The 22,255-nt window shown below is 45.6% G+C and overlaps 1 protein-coding gene across 1 annotated transcript in view; it reads right to left on the bottom strand.

The window, feature by feature from the left end:
* LOC126234282 (cytochrome P450 315a1, mitochondrial) overlaps nucleotides 1-22,255 on the bottom strand; it is a 177,981-nt gene that overhangs the window by 52,986 nt on the left and 102,740 nt on the right. The window contains exon 3 of the mRNA XM_049942972.1: nucleotides 17,825-18,006. Coding sequence (XP_049798929.1) covers nucleotides 17,825-18,006 — 182 coding nt within the window. The remainder of the gene's footprint in view (nucleotides 1-17,824; nucleotides 18,007-22,255) is intronic.

The following is a 22,255-nucleotide window of genomic DNA, read 5'->3' as shown; positions in this document are numbered from 1 at the left end:
CTTAAAGTAGTAAAGGAGTTTCGCTAATTGGGGAGCAAAATAACTGATGACGGTCGAAGTAGAGAGGATATAAAATGTAACCTGGCAATGGCAAGGAAAGCGTTTCTGAAGAAGAGAAATTTGTTAACATCGAGTATAGATTTAAGTGTCAGGAAGTCGTTTCTGAAAGTATTTGTGTGGAGTGTAGCCATGTATGGAAGTGAAACATGGATGATAAATAGTTTGGACAAGAAGAGAATAGAAGCTTTCGAAATGTGGTGCTACAGAAGAATGCTGAAGATTAGATGGGTAGATCACATAACTAATGAGCAGGTATTGAACACAACTGGGGAGAAGAGGAGTTTGTGACACAACTTGACAAGAAGAAGGGACCGGTTGGTAGAACATGTTCTGAGGTATGAAGGGATCACCCATTTATTGTTGGAGGGCAGTGTGGAGGGTAAAAATCGTAAGGGGGAGACCGAAAGTTGAATACACTAAGCAGATTTAGAAGGATGTAGGTTGCAGTAGGTACTGGGAGATGAAGAAGCTTGCACAAGATAGCGTGGAGAGCTGTATCAAAGCAGTCTCAGGACTGAAAACCACAACAACAGCACATTAAATTCAGCTTCTCCAACAAATGTTACGATCTTCCGTAGGCTTTATTGGCCAATACGTTAGTAACTGATATTTAACTATAGCAAGTGCTACTAAAATCATGATCAATCTTTAATGTAACATTGATTTCAATATCACGCGAGTTATATTACAAAAATAACTTAAAACAAACATTCTTCAACCTCCAATATGTCGTTTCTCGTCATTTTACTACGACAAATCCTAGAAATAACGACCCATTTTCGAGAAATCGTCAGTGTTCTGGTGTTTAGAAGCCGCTTATACTCATAAGGCGTAAGTTATGATACAAAACCCACCAAACAAATGAAAACGATATGTACAATATGGCGTCTCGGAAGTGCTGCTTGTGTCGTAAGGGAATTCTCGACTCTCATTGGCTCAACCTCTCTTAGCATGTTCCCAAAATATTACATAACTTATTTTGTGTTTCACGCGGGGTGACGGCTTCTTAACGTGAAGCTATAGGAATTGACGTCACCAAACTCTAACAGCTCTACATGAACCTCAGCTAAGGGGCAATAGTATCTCAGTATTCTGCTCGCTGTACGATATTCAGGACGAAAGAGACAAGCATGTGGGGTAAGAGCAATTGGTCAATGGGAATGATGCTCAATGGCGTGTGTGCACGCTGGATTGCACTGCTGCCTTGGAAAGAGGAAATAAATGATTTGAGTCCCCTCTGGGAAAGTGACTATTTGTCAGTGTGTGTTCATTCCATAGACACGGTATGTGTGGGTGTTCGAGGTCATCTGTAAGTCTGATAAATAGATAGCTAGACAGAGAGAGGGAAGGGAGAGTGTGGGGGGAAGGAGGGAGAATGTAAATGTAACGAACACATTCAAGATAGCTGAGACCCAAACACCGAGCCTTCCATAGACGATGTTCGGCTGTTACAGGTACAAAAGTAGGGAACGAATAAGGGCAATGAAAGTAGAAGGTAATTCTGACAAACATAGGTTCGGAAACAAAAGGTTTCTGCGTACGGCGTATTACGACTGAGTGCACGAACACTTTACAGCGTAGTCGCTGAGGATACACACTGTAGATACACACATGAGTAAAAACATATTACAAAGGCTGCACATGGCCACCGTTCAGGAGTAGGCAGGCTTTAGCGGGCTTCGTCATCGATGCCTGTAGAAGTTCAAAAACTTCTCCTTTTTCAAGTCATGTTCATTCCATTTTGTGTAGCAAAAACTGGTCGACTATTTCGATCATGTTCCTTATGGTGAAAAGATGCGTATGTGGAACATACATGTCTATACACCGGCACGTTCTCTTGTAGCTCCTATGTAACAGGAATCTTGGACAACAAGTGTTTCTGTCATGGCTCGCCAGCACCTTGGCCTTCCAGGCTTCCCGAATCGATGCCGCCGGATTTTTTTTTTTTTTTTTTGTGGGGATTTCTAAAAGCTTTGATTATTCTAACCTCGTTCATAGTGTTGAACTCTCAGAACGCATTATGGATCGTTGTCAGTGCATTCGGAACACACTCTGGTATTTTTGAACATGTACGGTTATCGGTGGGGAGGCGTGCTAAAGCTTGGCTACGTTCACATGGATGATGGCTATGGAGAACACGTGTAATGCGTTTGTCCTCAAGTCATATCTACAGTTCGGGTCCTGGGGACTCTGCTGCAAGGTGTTCTTGTATTTAGCCGTAACACTTCGTATCTGGAAAATCATTGGTTTCCACGCCTACGTTTATTAGGATTATTTTATTGATGGATCGTTCTCTGCTCATTCCTTCGGTTATGCTTGCTGTTGTCACAGAGTCACAGACAGTTATTTTTATTTTTATTTTTTTTTCTTTAAGCAAAAGAGGGAAGTTCCTCGTTCTCTCGAACGTTCACTACTAGAGACGTGGGCGCTGGATACGCTCGAGGTTCTTTGACAACAACTTAGACTGGGGTGGGCTCGTGCCTAGAAAGAAGCATGTGCTGTCAGCACACGGAACAGTCCATGCAGCTGTCACCATTGAGCCGTTATGTCGAAATCATGCTTCATGGATAAGTAACATGTAACACATGAAGGTCTTTTCCCAACAACGCGCCGGCCGGAGTGGCCGTGCGGTTCTAGGCGCTACAGTCTGGAACCGGGCGACCGCTACGGTCGCAGGTTCGAATCCTGCCTCGGGCATGAATGTGTGTGATGTCCTTAGGTTAGTTAGGTGTAATTAGTTCTAAGTTCTAGGCGACTGATGACCTCAGAAGTTAAGCCGCATAGTGCTCAGAGCCATTTGAACCCAACAACGCAATGTCTAGTTCCTGCACTGTACAGATAAAGCTATAAGCTGATCTCAATCCGAAAAGCGATATGAACTTTGTAGTAATTATACAGGTCTTCTTACTGACGTATGTAGACAGTTATAGGGGACCTATAGTTTAACATGGGCGCCGATGTACGTTGTAACGACATTTTTCGCATGTTAGTAATCCTTGTTAAAAGTGAAAGAAGCGATAAGTTAAGTACCGAATGAGGGCTAAAACAAAAAAAGTTATTGACTATACTAGCCAGATTATTACTTTAACGAAATCTCAATTGGAAATTCGGATTGATGAGGGCGGCGTTCTAGTATGGTTGGTCGGTGCAAGTGTGTAAAACCTCTGTTCCAGGGTGGCGTAGTGGATAGTTCATTTGCACGTGGCCCGGATTCGAATCCCGGCCTTGGTACAAATCGCTTCAGTCTGCATACATTCATGTACACATACATTGACGAACTCTGCTAGACAGATACTTTTCGTTAGAACGTGTCAAGCGTCAATGGGAGTGGATCATGTTCTGTGGCAAATGCAACCATAAGGGTAAGCCTTGATGGGGATGACGTTTGGTTTCTGGGGCGCTCAACTTCGCGGTTATCAACGCCCGTACAAAGTCCCAATCTTTACACAGTCCAGTTTCACCGCGTTCGGGAATGATGATGAAATGATAAGGACAACACAAACATCCAATCGCTGGCAGAGAAAAACCTCAACCTACCCGGGAATCGAACACGGGGCCCCGTGATCCAGAGACAGCAACACAGCCACTAGACGCCGAGCTGCAGACGGTAAGCCTTGAGCCTGAACGCAGTTACTGTGGATGGTTGCACACTCCACCGACTCTCGCCTAGATTGTGAAACTTTCTGTTTGCTCAAAGCAGCACAAATCGCACGCCGTGTCATCACTTTGGAACCAACGGAGTTCCAGTTCTGTTGCTACCAGCACAGCCGTTTGAGGGACGGAGACAGATCTTTCTTACGCCTTTTAGTTTGCCTTTTTTCAACTAACTTTCCGTTTTGTACATGATCTGTTAATTTAAAAACCAATATGCTTCTTTTGCACTACATTTTAATTGCTTCGGTAGCCATCTTCTCACATTCTTCTGTGGACCCTATTTCTTTTCTCTGTTCGGATGTACTGCCTCAGAATCTTCTTTCTAGTCTTAACGGTAAAAGCTGGGGAGGGATAAAGTTTTTCTTCTCTTTTAAGGAGTCTTTTTCGCCCGTACGAATCTTGGTTTCATGATTTTCCAGAATCTCTCTTCCCCTACAGCAGAATTATTTCACTACTTCTGGTATCGTCTGTTTCAATTTTGAAACTTCGCAGGATACCAATTTCTTTTCCCTTGCGTTTCATTTTCGTGTTATTTGTCTTTATCCCAATTTTTCCATACTAGTGACCAGAAAGTCTACGTCGTGTGAAAACTATGTTATTGAAACATCTTTACTTTTCGCTTTTATCCAGTTATTGAATTTGCTTTATCCATTTTTCTTACGTATACAGGCTGTGACACTGTCGTAATCGTAAGACATTCACGTAATGCCTTCTTGATGTTCCACTGGTACAATTTTCACTTAGTTTCTAAAAGTATTGTAGATTTTTGCACTGCCATTGCACGTTATTCTAACTTTTTTCAAGATGTTGAAATATTACTTTATTGTCTGCAATGTTAATCGGTAGTTGCCTATTTGAAATTACTAAGGTAGGAAAACAAACAAATGCGTTCTTTTTTCTGAGGATTCCAACCATCTTGCACCCCTTGAACCATAAACATTTTCAATACATTCATACACTGCCGCTGTTTTTCTTCGACTGTGTGAGAAGTCTTCGGACATAAAACGGCTAATGCAAGCCGCTGCCATTTTATCTCCGAAGATGTCTCACGCACTCGGGGACGTAAGTCAGGGAACGATTTCATATATCGACTCAGCCCTCTCAAGCCTGAAAGTTTTAAATGAAAGTAAAGACGTCATAAAAAATTCTTTTTTGGTGCCATCAAAATTATCATCACGAAGTTTCTTGAATGTGATACAGACTAGCCTGTCGAGAAGTTTTATGAAAGGAAGCTTCATTTGTTGAATGAGAAACACTCTCTCAGCGATATGAGTGCAGTGTAAAGCACGTGGAAAGCCTGCATGTCCTTCAAGCGAAAATAGCTCTTCTAAATTTGCCAGCAAAGTATTCCCGGAACAAACTGCGCTCAGCGTGTGTCTCCGTCATACGCGTAAACAAACATGCGGGAACCGGCACGCACAACGATTATGGACTATTCAGGTGTGCAGTACGACGACGCTGTGGCCCCCTGTTCAGTGAGGAGAGCTGCCGTCACTTGGAGCTGTCTGTTATGCTGCCTTGTCTCATCCTTGTGCGATTAACCGCGCTTGCGAATGTTAACGTCTGGGTGGTCCGGTTCCTCATTTCACTGCATTCTCCATACTGTACAACACTCTAGTATATTCTAGTGAGTAATTCCTCACAACACCTCCCTGTCCACACTTCGTTAATTAGCTTCTACATCTAGATCCGCGTACCACAGTAAAATGCGAGGCAGAGGGTAACTTTCATTGCATAGCGGGGATGTTTGACTGCTTCTGTGCCTACATGGAGTTTATTTGTAAATGCGCCTCTTGAACGCACAAAATTCACAATTCACTGTTATCAGCCTCGGCTACTGCCATCTTCAGATCAATTACAAATAACAAACACGACGTAACAAACCAAGTTCATTTAGCTGAAGCAAAATCTGTATATAAGTAAAATAAAAGATATTTATATGATTAACACCCACGCATAGCAGGCATACATACGGTTGGTTGGTTGGTTTGTCTGGGGGAGGAGACCAATGTTCCTGAAGCGATTTAGGGAAATCACGGAAAACCTGAATCAGGATGGCCGCACGCAGGTTTGAACCGTCGCCCTCCCGAGTGTAATAAAACTGGAGAATAAACAAATGATCGCATATTGCTAGTGACCGGGTCAAATATCTCACGAAATAAGCATCAAACGAAAAAACTACAAAGAAGGAAACCCGTCTAGCTGGAAGGGGGGAAACCACATGGCGTTACGGTTGGCCCGCTAGATGGCGCTGTCATAGGTCAAACGGAATAGGAACCCCCATTTTTTATTACATATTCGTGTAGTACGTAAAGAAATATGAATGTTTTAGTTGGACCACTTTTTTCGCTTTGTGATAGATGGCGCTGTAATAGCCACAAACGTATAAATACGTGGTATCATGTAACATTCCGCCAGTGCGGACGGTATTTGCTTTGTGATACATTACCCGTGTTAAAATGGACCGTTTACCAATTGCTGAAAAGGTCGATATCGTGTTGATGTGTGGCTATTGTGATCAAAATGCCCAACGGGCGTGTGCTATGTATGCTGCTCGGTGTTCTGGACATCATCCAAGTGTCCGGACCATTCGCCAGATAGTTACGTTATTTAAGGAAACAGGAAGTGTTCAGCCACATGTAAAACGTCAACCACGACACGCAACAAATTATGATGCCCAAGTAGGTGTTTTAGCTGCTGTCGCGGCTAACCCGCACATCAGAAGCAGACAAATTGTGCGAGAATCGGGAATCTCGAAAACGTCGGTGCTGAGAATGCTACATCAACATCGATTGCACCCGTACCATATTTCTATGCACCAGGAATTGCATGGTGATGACTTTGAACGTCGTGTACAGTTCTGCCACTGGGCACAAGAGAAATTACGGGACGGTGACACATTTTTTGCACGCGTTCTATTTAGCGACGAAGCTTCATTCACCAACAGCGGTAACGTAAACGGGCATAATATGTACTATTGGGCAACGGAAAATTCACGACGGCTGCGACGAGTGGAGCATCAGCGACCTTGGCGGGTTAATGTATGGTGCGGCATTATGGGAGGAAGGATAATTGGCCCCAATTTTATCGATGGCAATCTAAATGGTACTATGTATGCTGATTTCCTACGTAATGTTCCACCGATGTTACTACAAGATGTTTCACTGCATAACAGAATGGCGATGTACTTCCAACATGACGGATGTCCGGCACATAGCTCGCGTGCGGTTGAAGCGGTATTGAATAGCATATTTCATGACAGGTGGATTGGTCGTCAAAGCACCGTACCACGGCCCGCACGTTCACCGGATCTGACGTCCCCGGATTTCTTTCTGTGGGGAAAATCGAAGGATATTTGCTATCGTGATCCACCGACAACACCTGACAACAAAATTGTTCAAATGGCTCTGAGCACTATGGGACTTAACTTCTGAGGTCATCAGTCCCCTAGAACTTAGAACTACTTAAACCTAACTAAGGACATCACACACATCCATGTCCGAGGCAGGATTCGAACCTGCGCCGTAGCGGTCGCACGGTTCCAGGCTGTAGCACCTAGAACCGCTCGGCCACACCGGCCGGCGATGGAAATTCCCGTAATACGAAAACGTGCTACTGAAGCCACGAAACCTTGCACTATGGAGCAATGGAAGGAAGTAATTTGGCCTGACGAGTCTTGTTTCACACTATTTCCAGGTTCCTGTCGAGTTTACGCCATCCCACGACTACTTGCTGCGATGAGAACAATATGGCGCGGTTCGGTAATCATTTTGCCAATCTTATCGTGGAATCCCATGGACGCCACGGTTGCTCTCAATGTTCGCATTACTGCCAATGACTACGTCTCCAGTTTGACTGACAGTACAATTTTTGTTCCCCAGTGGGGATGCTGCGTTCCAAGACGATAGAGCCCCTGTTCATACAGTTGCTATCGTCTAAGAGCGGTTTTGTCAGCACGAGTATGAATTGTCCCATCCCCCTGGCCACAATAGCCATCAGACCTTAATATTACTGTGAATTTGTGATCTACATCAAAGACAAGGTTGCATGATGGCTAACCACATGCATCATCGTTAACTCAACTTCCCACTGTTCTGTAGGAAGAATGGTATAAGAACCCCTTGAAAACCACATAGAATCTGTGTTCATCTATTCCGAGACAGTTCAAGTCTGTTTCGAATGCCTAAGGTTTTCCTGCACTGTAAAAAGCATGGTAATGCATTGTGCTTTCATATTTTTGTACACCCCCTATATATCAGCATATGCAATCTCCAGTTTTATTGCACAACATATACCTTACGTTGTTCATGTGTGTCTTGTTGTGTAGCTATGGAATTGTATTCTCCTTTTCAGATCTGAAAAAGTTTTATAGGTTGTAATTATAATACGATATGAAAATGCTAGTCTGTAGCTGAGGTAACGTGATGTCCCGCATAAAGATAAATATTATATGTGTAAATGTTCTCTAGGTTGAGAAGATTTTGCTGTTAAAACAAGAGAATGCGAGTTCCTGCGTCGGGAAGAGGAACTGCGAGTGTATGCACACGCGCTATGTGGAAATTTTAATTTAGACTATGAGATATTTTCCGAACGATTTTGAAATTTGGGGTATGAATTGCTTCAGACGTGGACCCCCAGACATCTTTTGATTTTGCATGGCTAAGTGAAGACAACCTGGAGGCTGCATAATAGCAATTTTGTACGTCCCATTATTATGTAAGTGGAGGTTTCTGTTGTATTAAACCCGAAGGTTATTAAAAGATTATGCTCGTCGATTTGAAGTATGCGCGTGTTGGAAATTTTAATAATTGTGAACTCTTTTGATTAGATGCCTAAGTATCTCTGTGTTGAACTATGATGTTTTTCGGCAAAGAGAAGTTTAAACGGACAGAAACTTGCCGATTTTATGGGTCATTCGCGTATTTCACGTAATGTGTGTGTGTGTGTGTGTGTGTGTGTGTGTGTGTGTGTGTGTGTGTGTGTGTGTGGACGAACTAAAAGAAATGTGCACGCTCTGTGGGAACGGGCGAGTATTGTTGGTTGTATTAACAGTTTTTTAACTGACATCAATCTCTTTAGCAGGCATATCGCGAACTGTCGAATGGTTGACTCTCAGCGAAAAACTGCAATACTCAAAATTCAAATGGCTCTGTGCACTATGGGACTTAAAATCTGAGATCATCAGTGCCCAAGACTTAGAACTACTTGAATGTAACTAACCTAAGGACATCACACACATCCATGCCCGAGGCAGGAAACGAACCTGCGACCGGAGCAGCAGCGCGGTTCCGGACTGAAGCGCCTAGAACCTCTCGGCAAACTGCAATACTCCGAATTTTAATTTGATGTTTGATGATTGTAAACTTCGGAGGTACATCATTTGCAACAGCGTTCATTTTGTGTTGGTGTAGTGGTGGTTGCAGATTTTCTTGCAGCATCAGCGACGCTACGCCATCCGAAGATGTCTTCTCTAACGTCTCTCGTGACTCTGACGGAACTCGCCGCTCACCGAAAAGACAGCGCAGCTACCGACAAACTTATATGTCTGTGTTTATTTCTGAGCATGAATTTTAGAGCCATAAAAAACAGAATCAGAAGTAATGCTAGTAACAGAGTAAAACTTCACTTTCGAGAAGGAAATTATTTGTAAGGAATTATTAAATAAATGGAAAATTGCGAGTAGAACTTGGCTCTCCGAGTAGAACTTCACCTACGTATACAGATATTTCATTTATAGGTTTTGATGACTGAGTTTGCGAGTATCGAAATACGTGACATAAATTGACTACAATGACTTAAAAGCTTCAATTTTCTAGACCGTCAATGAGCCGTAGACCTTAGTATTTGGTGTAAATTTCAACTTGATAGCTTTAACCATTCCTGAGATAAAGCATTCGTAATAGACGGACGGACAAGAAGTATTTTTACATGATATAATTACAAATTAAGAATTTTCCGTTTTTTTCATTTACTTTCAGTGTGAAACCTCCTCCTTCGCAAATTTCATGATTGTAGGTCAACGGGAAGTACCCTACAGGTTTTGATGAGTGAGTTTCGTACTAAGAAAGCATGTGACATAATCGGCCGTGTCTTTTGCCTACATTGACGTGGAATCTTAATTTCTTTTACACCACCAATGAAAGATAGATCTTTCTGTTTTACATAAATTTCAACTTGATACCTCTACCCGCGCATGAGAAAAGGGTGTGTTAACAGACGGACACACAGACGGTCAACGAAATATTCTTATAAGGGTTCCGTTTTTACCGAGTGAAGTACGAAACCTTACAAACAAAGACAAAATCACAACTGATCCACTCCAGAATGTTACGTAACACAAACAATCAACTTTCACAGCGACTAAAGTATTTGAGTGACAATTTGGCAACAGGATGCGATAAGCCATTCTGAATAAATAGCATTGTAATATCATTTATTATTTCGTGTAGATAACTAAAGCAGAACAGAAAACAGTTAATGCATTTCAAGTAGTTCTGAAGTGCTAGATTTTGAATGTCTAACGAAATGAAGTCCCATAGTAGCCTGTTATTACGAGTGATTTACACAAGATAGCGTCACAGTTACTTTCAGTGTGGTGGGCTCTGTACGGTTCAGTTAGTTGCTGGCGTAGCACAATTTACTCAAATACATGCGGTACCACCTCGACGATTGTTACGTCTACACACACATCTGAGAAGTTTATTCATCAGAGCTCAAAACAGATCACACTATTAATCTTAGTTTATGAATTATTTTAAAACTGTGATATGCTACCTCAATTTATTATTGTTTAGTATGACTGCGTGCAAGTTACACTTATCTCTGACATAGAGGAAGTGACTCTAGCATTTCGGAAAAAAATCTGTTTACTGGGGTCAATGGCGTAACCGACTAGTCGTTAATGTATCATACGGTTCACTTTATCCAAAAGCCGACTAGTTGGATTTAAGTGTCAGGAAGTCGTTTCTGAAAGTACTTGTATAGAAGTGAAAGGTGGACGATAAATAGTTGAGACAAGAAGAGAATAGAAGCTTTCGAAATGTGGTGCTACAGAAGAATGCTGAAGATTAGATGGGTATATCACATAACTAATGAGGAGGTATTGAATAGAATTGGGGAGAAGAGGTGTTTGTGGCACAACTTGACTAGAAGAAGGGATCGCTTGGTACGACATGTTCTGAGCCATCAAGGGATTACCAATTTAGTATTGGAGGGCAGCGTGGAGGGTAAAAATCGTAGAGGAAGGCCAAGAGATGAATACACTAAACAGATTCAGAAGGATGTAGGTTGCAGTAGGTACTGGGAATGAAGAAGCTTGCACAGGGTAGAGTAGCATAGAGAGCTGCATCAAACCAGTCTCTGGACTGAAGACCACAACAACAACCGACTAGTTGGAGAAAAAATTTCTTCAATTGTCACATCCAAGTAGTGTAGTAGTTATATTGGGCATCCAGAGATGGGATAACATAACACAGGTGAGTTCTTTTTTTCTTAGCCATCATTGTTCTGGCTGGCACTTGCAGTCGACGTCCTCAGTTGTTTCCTGGATGTGTTCCAATCTCTGTCTTCCTCTACAGTTTTCACCATTCTTCTAGTTCCACTGAGCTTATTCCTTGATGTCTTAACCGATGTTCTATCATCCTGTTCCTTCTTCCTATCACAGTTTTTCATATATTCCTTTCTTCGCCAATCCTGCGGAGAACCTCCTCATTTCCTACCTTATCAGTCGACCGTTATCAACATTTTTTTCTAATGAAAGAGATAGATTACGAAACACTCGTACTTGGAGCCCCTTCGCTACGTGACACTATAAAGACGCCACCTAGCCATGTCTCTGACACCATCACTCATGCTTTTGTTCAGAGAACCTCATCCTAGTTGCTTTTGTTTGAGCTGGACTCTATTTCTTGCTGCATTATTTGTGATGGGTCTTCGTGTACTTGAAGGAGAACAAGTTAATTGAATCTTCTGTTTACTGTGTTACCTTGTTCACTTACCATTTGTGCTCCCGTTCAGCTTCCCTATGACGACAGTTGCCACGTCACTCTGTAGTCCACCTCTGCTTACCATTGTGCACGAAGCTGTACACAACAAGAGTGATCCTACCAAATGGTATTCTTCCTCTGTGCCATAGTCCCGGTCTTACAGCTTGGGAATCACGTTTACCTGTTAATTTACATAACTGACGATTGGTTTTTATCCGGACACGCACAAAAACATACGTTTTTCATATTAGGTGCATTGTGCTGCCATCTACTGCCAGGCACTCCATATCAGCGGCCTCAGTAGTCGTTAGACATCGTGAGAGACCGAAATGAGACGCTCCGCGGAACTCACGGACTTCGAACGTGGTCAGGTGATTGGGTGTTACTTGTGTCATACCTCTGTACGGGAGATTTACACACTCCTAAACATCCCTAGGTCCACTGTTTCCGATGTGATAGTGAAGTGGAAACGTGAAGGGATACGTACAGCACAAAAGCGTACAGGCCGACCTCGTCTGTTGACTGACAGAGACCGCCGACAGTTGAAGAAGGTCGTAATCTGTAATAGGCAGACATCTATCCAGGTCATCACACAGGAATTCCAAGCTGCATCAGTATCCACTGCAAGTACCATGACAGTTAGGCAGGAGGTGAAAAAACTTGGATTTCATGGTCGAACGGCTGCTCATAAGCCACACATCACGCTGGTAAATACCAAACGACGCCTCACTTGGTGTAAGGAGCGTAAACATTGGGCGATTGAACAGTGGAAAAACGTCGTGTGGAGTGACGAATCACGGTACACAATGTGGCGATCCGACGGCAGGGTGTGTGTATGGCCAATGCCCGGTGAACGTCATCTGCCAGTGTGTGTAGTGCCCACAGTAAAATTCGGAGGCGATGGTGTTATGGTGTGGTCGTGTTTTTCATGCAGGGGGGTTGCACCCCTTGTTGTTTTGTGTGACGCTGTCACAGTACAGGCCTACATTGGTGTTTTAAGCACCTTTTTGCTTCCCACTGTTGAAGAGCATTTTGACGATGGCGATTGCATCTTTGGACACGATCGAGCACCTGTTCATAATTGACGGCCAGTGGCTGAGTGGTTACATGACAATAACATCTCTGCAATGGACTGGCGTGCACAGAGTCCTGCCCAGAATCCTATAGAACACCTTTGGGACGGTTTGAAATGCCGACTTCGTTCCAGGCCTCACCAACCGACACCGATGCCTCTTCTCTGTGCAGCACTCCGTGAAGAATGCGCTGCCAGTGTCCAAGAAACCTTCCAACACCTGACTGAACGTATGCGTGAGAGAGAAGAAGCTGTCATCAAGGCTAAGGGGGGGCTAACGCCATACTGAATTCCAGTATTACCGATGGAGGGCGCCTCGAACTTGTGAGTCATTTTCAGCCAGGTTTCCGGATACTTCTGATGACATAATGTACCTAGTAACAGAGTTCCGTCATGTTGTTTAGGCACTGACAGGTTTCGATAGTGAGACATTTGCAGCTTTTGTCTGCATATTTTCTTCACACTCCTCTTCAATGACCGTTCCTCATGATCACTATGAGCGCTCCCACCTGCGCTGTAAGTTGGTGGAATTTGTTTTTCCACTTTCCCTGTATCTGGTATTGTGATTTCCCTAACTCGCTTCAGGCGAAAGTCGGGAGGGCCAACGGCCTTGCCGCAGTGCTAACAGCGTTTCCCGTCAGATCACCGAAGTTAAGCGCTGTCGGGCTGGGCTAGCACTTGGATGGGTGACCATCCAGTCTGTCGAGCGCTGTTGGCAAGCGGGGTGCACTCAGCTCTCGTGAGACAAACTGAGGAGCTACTTGATTGAGAAGTAGCGGCTCCGGTCTCGGAAACTGACATACGGCCGGGAGAGCGGTGTGCTGACCACATGCCCCTGCATATCCGCATCCAGTGACGCCTACGAGCTGAGGATGACACAGCGGCCGGTCGGTAGCGTTGGGCCTTCGTGTTCTACTCGGGAGAAGTTAACCTTTTTAGTTTTTAAAAGTCGGGGGGGGGGGGGGGGGGTTCCTTTGAAAGGGTACGGTCGACTTCGTTCCCCATCCTTCACAAATCCGAGGGGACCGTTCACCTCGCTGTTTGGCTCTCTCCCCCAAATCGACCGATAGGCCAGTGCATCTGGTATGAATCTAGATACCGTGTGTGTTGAATAACTGTGGTAGCCTTGTATACCGAAGCACCCAGCACACGAGTATCAACAGTTCGCCCACGTCCGACTTCACTAAGCTCTGACACAGTGCACTCGGCACTACACAAAACACTGCTCTGACCAAGCCTGACATTTGCAATGTATTGAGGACGTCGTGCAGGTGCTGTTCCCGGTCAGTTGTAACAGACCAACCCGCTGGCTCGGCTAGCATCCGAATTTATGTTGAAGCACGAATTTCTGGCGGTGTTTCGTTACTTTTTGTCCACTCCATGTATGGGGAATGCATTCCTGGGATTATGGCCTCTATTGTTCAAACACCGTGCTGAAGCTCTGAAGGAGAACAGATGTGCTCATGCATGTCTTCGTTTGTTAAGCTCAAGAGCAGTACGGAGGTGCTCACTCTCTTCAGTTGCAGATGATGTGAAACAGGCGCTATGCATTACAAAGATACACTCCTGGAAATGGAAAAAAGAACACATTGACACCGGTGTGTCAGACCCACCATACTTGCTCCGGACACTGCGAGAGGGCTGTACAAGCAATGATCACACGCACGGCACAGCGGACATACCAGGAACCGCGGTGTTGGCCGTCGAATGGCGCTAGCTGCGCAGCATTTGTGCACCGCCGCCGTCAGTGTCAGCCAGTTTGCCGTGGCATACGGAGCTCCGTCGCAGTCTTTAACACTGGTAGCATGCCGCGACAGCGTGGACGTGAACCGTATGTGCAGTTGACGGACTTTGAGCGAGGGCGTATAGTGGGCATGCGGGAGGCCGGGTGGACGTACCGCCGAATTGCTCAATACGTGGGGCGTGAGGTCTCCACAGTACATCGATGTAGTCGCCAGTGGTCGGCGGAAGGTGCACGTGCCCGTCGACCTGGGACCGGACCGCAGCGACGCACGGATGCACGTCAAGACCGTAGGATCCTACGCAGTGCCGTAGGGGACCGCACCGCCACTTCCCAGCAAATTAGGGACACTGTTGCTCCTGGGGTATCGGCGAGGACCATTCGCAACCGTCTCCACGAAGCTGGGCTACGGTCCCGCACACCGTTAGGCCGTCTTCCGCTCACGCCCCAACATCGTGCAGCCCGCCTCCAGTGCTGTCGCGACAGGCGTGAATGGAGGGACGAATGGAGACGTGTCATCTTCAGCGATGAGAGTCGCTTCTGCCTTGGTGCCAATGATGGTTGTATGCGTGTTTGGCGCCGTGCAGGTGAGCGCCACAATCAGGACTGCATACGACCGAGGCACACAGGGCCAACACCCGGCATCATGGTGTGGGGAGCGATCTCCTACACTGGCCGTACACCACTGGTGATCGTCGAGGGGACACTGAATAGTGCACGGTACATCCAAACCGTCATCGACCCCATCGTTCTACCATTCCTAGACCGGCAAGGGAACTTGCTGTTCCAACAGGACAATGCACGTCCGCATGTATCCCGTGCCACCCAACGTGCTCTAGAAGGTGTAAGTCAACTACCCTGGCCAGCAAGATCTCCGGATCTGTCCCCCTTTGAGCATGTTTGGGACTGGATGAAGCGTCGTCTCACGCGGCCTGCACGTCCAGCACGAACGCTGGTCCAACTGAGGCGCCAGGTGGAAATGGCATGGCAAGCCGTTCCACAGGACTACATCCAGCATCTCTACGATCGTCTCCATGGGAGAATAGCAGCCTGCATTGCTGCGAAAGGTGGATATACACTGTACTAGTGCCGACATTGTGCATGCTCTGTTGCCTGTGTCTACGTGCCTGTGGTTCTGTCAGTGTGATCATGTGATGTATCTGACCCCAGGAATGTGTCAATAAAGTTTCCCCTTCCTGGGACAATGAATTCACGGTGTTCTTATTTCAATTTCCAGGAGTGTATTTGTAGTTGAAATTGTGGTGTGGCGTATCGATACCACCTCAGAGTACATCACGGTTGGTAACGGAATTCCAAGTTTCCGTCTGACGCCGAAAGCGATGGATCCGGCGGAGCCACGCCTCTGGCAGCTCTGGACTGCGAGCGCCGTCTGGTGCCACCGTACGGGACGGCTCGTGACAGCCGCTCAGCCCGCCTGTACTTCGAGCGACTTCGCTACGGGACGCTACTCACACGCCACCTAGTCGCGGCATTCACATCATCGTTTGTGCGTAAGTATAGAAAGACTCTTCTGTGTTGACGGTGAAAGCTGGGCTCTATTTCTTATTGCATTATTGGTAAGACGTCTCTGTGCAAGTGCAAAAATGCAAGTTAAATAAACCGTTTGTTTACTGTGTTAACTTGTACGCTAATCATTTCTGCCCCTGTCCAGCATTCCTACGACTACACCACTCTGTAGCCCACCTCTACTTACCGTTGTAGACGAAACTGTACACACGACAGAGACTCCGACAGTGTACACTACCGGCCATTAAAATTGCTACACCGCGAAGATGACGTGATACAGACGCGAAATTTAACCGACAGGAAGAAGATGCTGTGATATGCAAATGATTAGCTTTTCAGAGCGACACCTACAACGTGCTGACATGAGGGAACTTTCCAACCGATTTCTCATACACAAACAGCAGTTGACCAGCGTTGCCTGGTCAAACATTCTTGTGATGCCTCGGAGGAGAAATGAGTACCATTACGGTTCCGACTTTGATAAAGGTCGGATTGTAGCCTATCGCGATTGCGGTTTATACTATCGCGACATTGCTGCTCGCGTTGGTCGCGATCCAATGACTGTTATGAGAGTATGGAATGGGTGGGTTCAGGGGGGTAATACGGAACACCGTGCTGGATCCCAACGGCCTCGTTTAACTAGCAGTCGAGATGACAGGCATCTTATCCGCATGGCTGTAACGGATCGTGCAGCCACGTCTCGATCACTGAGTCAACAGATGGGGACGTTTGCAAGACAACAACCATCTGCACGAACAGTTCGACGACGTTTGCAGCAGCACGGACTATCCGCTCGGAGACCGTGCCTACAGTTACCCTTGACGCTGCATCACAGACAGGAGCGCATGCGATGGCGTACTCAACGACGAACATGGATGCAGGAATAGCAAAACATTTTTTCGGATGAATCCAGGTTCTGTTCACAGCATCGTGATGGTCGCATCCGTGTTTGGGGACATTGCGGTGAACGCAAATTGGAAGCGTGTATTCGTCATCGCCATACTGGCGTATCACCCGGCGTGATGGTATGGGGTGTCATTGCTTACACGTCTCGGTCACCTCTTGTTCGCATTGACGGCACTTTGAACAGTGGCCGCTACATTTCAGATGTGTTACGACCCGTGGCTCTACCCTTCATTCGATCCCAGCGACACCCTACATTTCAGCAGGATAATGCACGAGCGAATGTTGCAGGTACTGTACGGGCCTTTCTGGATACAGAAAATGTTCAACTGCTCCGCTGGCCAGCACATTCTTTCTCACATCTCTCACCAATTGAAAACGTCTGGTCAATGGTGGCCGAGCAGCTGGCTCGTCACAATACGCCAGTCACTACTCTTGAACTGTGGTATCGTGTTGAAGGTGCATGGGCAACTGTACCTGTACTCGCCATCCAAGCTCTGTTTGACTCAATGCCCAGGCTGATCAAGGCCGTTATTACGGCCAGAGGTGGTTGTTATGGGTACTGATTTGTCAGGATCTGTGCACCCAAATTGCGTGAAAATGTAATCACATGTCCTAGTTTAATATATTTGTCCAATGAATACCCGTGTATCATCTGCAATTCTTCTTGGTGTAGCAATTTAATGGCCAGTAGTGTAGAGTCGTCGAAATGGCTACGACGGCAAAAACAGACGTGTACTTGCTCATGTGGGAGGTTTACCGACACGCGGTCTTCGCTCGGACCATTGGCGACTGAAGAGTCGGAAATGCGGGCAGTAGTCCACTCGGTGTCTGGACACGCAGAGGCGTGTACGCGGCGCCGGCGCCGGCGGCAGCACTCACCGTCGGTGGCCCAGAGGTACATGTGGCCCTCGAGGTCGGGCACCACCTGGCCGGCCGCCAGCTCCGAGGCGAAGTTCTCGGCGACAGCGCGGCACGGCGCCACCAGCAGCTCGGGGACGCTGCCGGCTCGCAGCAGCTGGCCGCTCAGCAGCCGCCGGAAGCGCAGCCACTCCTCGCCGTCCCTGCGGGCCACACGAGAGCAGCACTGTCACCAGGCAGTCACAGCGGGGCGGGCACAAATGTCCAAACGCCGCGGCAGATGCGTGCTAGGATGTAAACGCCGTCGTTAGTAGGGCTGGGCAGACTCGTTCATCCTTGGGAACTAGTTCACTGCTGATCGTTCTTCTTTGGGAACCGTTCTATTTTACTCGTTCACCGTTCATTTGTGCTTGGTATATGGTTCTTATGAAAAACTGAAAACTAGTAGTGTAGGTGACTGAAGGATGGAGGGCACCAAGAGGGGGCACTTGCCTCCCCCCTGGAGTATACAGTTTTTATTCATTACAGATTTCTTACGCACTTATAGAAGTAATTTCTGTGATTCTGCAGAACCTCTAGTTTAGCCAACTGCAGCCTTATGTGGCGGATCGCAGGGAAATAATATGGGGTGGCGCACGGAAAATCGGCCCCGAGTACAGACTGCTCGCCAATTACGGACGATGTGTTGCCCGTTACGAGCAGATACAACAAACAGACAAACATGTAATAACTAGGCAGTGAAGAAATAACAAGTTAATGCAAGCAACAATTGCGAAACAATCGATGACGATGTGTAGAGAGCTGGAGAAGAGAACACATGGGCTATAGCTCATGTAGTCTTGTAAACCTTTGGTGGCTGTTTCCCAACTTAATAGACCACAAGTGTCTTGTATAAAATTCTTCGTTTCGACTTTCACTACATAGCTATGCTACGTTGTAAACAATAATCGTTTACACCCTATATATACTTCACATTGTCTCTGAGTTCGTAGGCGAAGTAGAGACTTTATGAAAGCATAAAATAAAACGTGATTTTCTCATACTTGCGTCACATGCTCCGTAAAAATTAGATTTTTATGTTGCATTATTAAAGCTAATGCAGCAATAATAATAATTAAGTTCGCAGTAGTAAAGTTTTTGGTTTCAAAGCTCCTTCTGAACAAATGTTTTTGAGATAAGTAAATACGATTTTATGGCAATCTGTGTCTTTTCAAATGGAGAGGCACCGCTTCTCCTACTGAGCCAAAATGACCCTCAACTCACTTTTTTTTTGCAAAGAAACCAAACTAGCAGGTAACGCAAATTGGAAACAACCAAACTTAAAAATAATTAGAGCCTTCCAAAACGTAATATTTTGTATATGAAAGATACACGAAAATCGTTTTATATGAATTTTCTTACACGAAAATTAAATAAATTATTGAAAGTTAGCTGCTACATCAAGTCGATGAAACCAAAAAAATGTATGAATAACAAAAAACTTGCCTTATTATGTCTTCTGCTGTTCATCGATATAATGTAGTGAGCTGATATGCCCTTTTGTTACCTGAAGTGAAGAACCTATTACATACAACGTAATTTTTATGTAATTTACGTAACTGTAAAATACTTTTTGATTACCGGTCGTGGACGCTGAATAGCCAGAACCAAGTGCAAGAACAGTTTGGAACACATGTAAAATAGGCGAGCGCAGTGAACGAAACGAACAACTGTGTACTAAACTACGTAGGAGCAATCGGCAGTGGAACTGAGACAGGTGGTCATGCGAAGAACGACGAGTGCGGCCGAGGGAGACCGAGACTGAGACGAGCACGCAACCGAGGCTGGAACGAGAACAGCCGAAGTGACCGCCGCGACAGAAGTGAACTATGAACCGATCGTTCCTCGTTGCCGGGAACTATAAGTAGACCGCCGCGACCGAAGTGAACAATGAACCGATCGTTCCTTCGAATTCGTTCCTCGGTCCTTTCGTTCATCTTGGTGAACCGTTCCTTTGCACCCGTTCGTTCGCGAACTACCCATCTCTAGTCGTTAGCCAAGTCTGCAGACTGCGCTGCTATATTTGACCGTGAACGACACCTGTGGGATCGCCTCACACGTTGCAAGTGTCAGCCGTGGTCCGTACCCGAGGTTCTGGTCAAATGAAACTGCACTGAAGCGCCAAAGAAACTGCTATGGCAATAATACAACAAGCATACAAATCCAGTGTCCAAATTCCTGATGTTTGCAGTGGTACAAATGAAAGTTCGAGTGTGTCTCCACCTGCACTATACAATAAGACAGTCGCAACAGCAGCCCTCCCAAATTCTGCAAACAATCCAACTGCCACGAATTAATCAGCTTCAAACGTCTGATTAGTTTACAAGTGAGTTAACGCGTTAAATATTTGACGTTACGCCTACAAAGCCTTAATGGTTGAAGATACAAAAGGTTTCAAATTAAACTTTGTTGGAAGTCGCTAAGTACCTCCATTCTCGGTTACTGGATAAAGAGAGTCTGGGTAATTTACGCGCTTTAAGCCATACTGGCTCAAAACAAATACACAGCGTCCACGTACTCTGTTAAAACTGTGGTGGACAATTAACCATCGCCGGCCGCGGTGGCCAAGCGGTTAAAGGCGCTGCAGTCTGGAACCGCGCGACCGCTACGGTCGGAGGTTCGAATCCTGCCTCGGGCATGGATGTGTGTGATGTCCTTACGTTAGTTAGGTTTAAGTAGTTCTAAGTTCTAGGGGACTGATGACCTCAGCAGTTAAGTCCCATAGTGCTCAGAGCCATTTGAAACTGAGTTCGCCCTCTTTGTCCATGAGATCCATAGCGCCGTAGACTCCGGAGTCCAACTCCTTCTCGTGTTCTTTGACTACAAGAAGGCAATTGATAGAGTTCTACATTGTCGTTTAGTGAAAAAAAAAAGAAAAAAAAAGAAAATTCAGCTTGCCTATTATCGGACTAGATTTGTGACTGGGTTCGTGACTTCCTTAAAGACAGAAGTCGCCATTTATTTAATGTTTTTATTTGTTTATTGCCTATTTAGCTCGAACAGATTAGGACCTTAAGGCCCTCTCCTACTTCTGACTAGGAACAACACATACCAAATTTATTACAAAGACATAATAGTAATAACTGACATTGATACTGATAACAATAGCTGACACTATAGTAATGATAGTAATAGTGAAGGGCATAGTCCAGTATATTTCAATACATGTTTAGAATTATAGAACCGGAAGGGATAATGAAAGAGGAAAAGATTAAAGTGACAGTGCCAGTAGCTGATACGAAAGAAGAGAATTTAAATAAAGATCTCTGGGAACATGGATGAGGGGAAAATTGTGGGGGAGGGTGGGCTGACGAGAGTACCTAGGAGAGATGGCTGTTGTCATAGAAGGTGAACCATTCACTTTCTTCTGAAGTTTGCAAGGGATTTAATGTCTCTAATGTCTTGAGGAAGATTGTTCCAGACTCGCGCTACTGATAAAGAAAATATTGTAGAGAAAACGGCAGTGTTACGTGGTAGTACAGAGAGGATTTTGCTTTGCTTGAGAACGAGGATTTCTGCTGTGCTGTTCGGATTGCAGTGTAAGGGTTGAAGCTAAATAAGGGGGAGTGCAATGATTGAAGAGACGATAGAGCAAATTAGAGTGTGATGATCTCCACGCTTATCAGCATGTAGCCATGATACGCAGCAGTGGTATGGTCGAAACAGTGTAGCTCACAAATGTGTCGTACGCAAGCATTCAATAACAGTTCCAGCCTGCTCGTACAAAAGTCAGTATAGCGAGCTGGTTAGAGAGCCATGCCCGTAAGGCTCGGCATGTTCTCAGTTAGGTAGAGGTACGGCGATGTAGAGTTCGGCAAGTAGGAAGTCAAGCTGTAAGAACTCTCGCAGTGTGCGGGCAGGCATTATCTTGCTGAAATGCAAGACCAGGAGGGGTAATAAAACGGGCCGTAGAATGTCGTCGACGTACCGCTGTGATTTAGCGGTACCACGCTTCCCCCATGAACCATGGACCTTGCCGTTGGTGGGGAGGCTTGCGTGCCTCAGCGATACAGATGGCCGTACCGTAGGTGCAACCACAACGTAGGGGTATCTGTTGAGAGGCCAGACAAACATGTGGTTCCTGAAGAGGGGCAGCAGCCTTTTCAGTAGTTGCAGGGGCAACAGTCTGGATGATTGACTGATCTGGCCTTGTAACATTAACCAAAACGGCCTTGCTGTGCTGGTACTGCGAACGGCTGAAAGCAAGGGGAAACTACAGCCGTAATTTTTCCCGAGGACATGCAGCTTTACTGTATGATTAAATGATGATGGCGTCCTCTTGGGTAAAATATTCCGGAGGTAAAATAGTCCCCCATTCGGATCTCCGGGCGGGGACTACTCAAGAGGACGTCGTTATCAGGAGAAAGAAAACTGGCATTCTACGGATCGGAGCGTGGAATGTCAGATCCCTTA

The sequence above is a fragment of the Schistocerca nitens genome, chromosome 1 (genome assembly GCF_023898315.1).
Source record: "Schistocerca nitens isolate TAMUIC-IGC-003100 chromosome 1, iqSchNite1.1, whole genome shotgun sequence".
Lineage (NCBI taxonomy): Eukaryota > Metazoa > Arthropoda > Insecta > Orthoptera > Acrididae > Schistocerca > Schistocerca nitens.
This window is presented reverse-complemented; position numbering and strand designations above follow the sequence as displayed.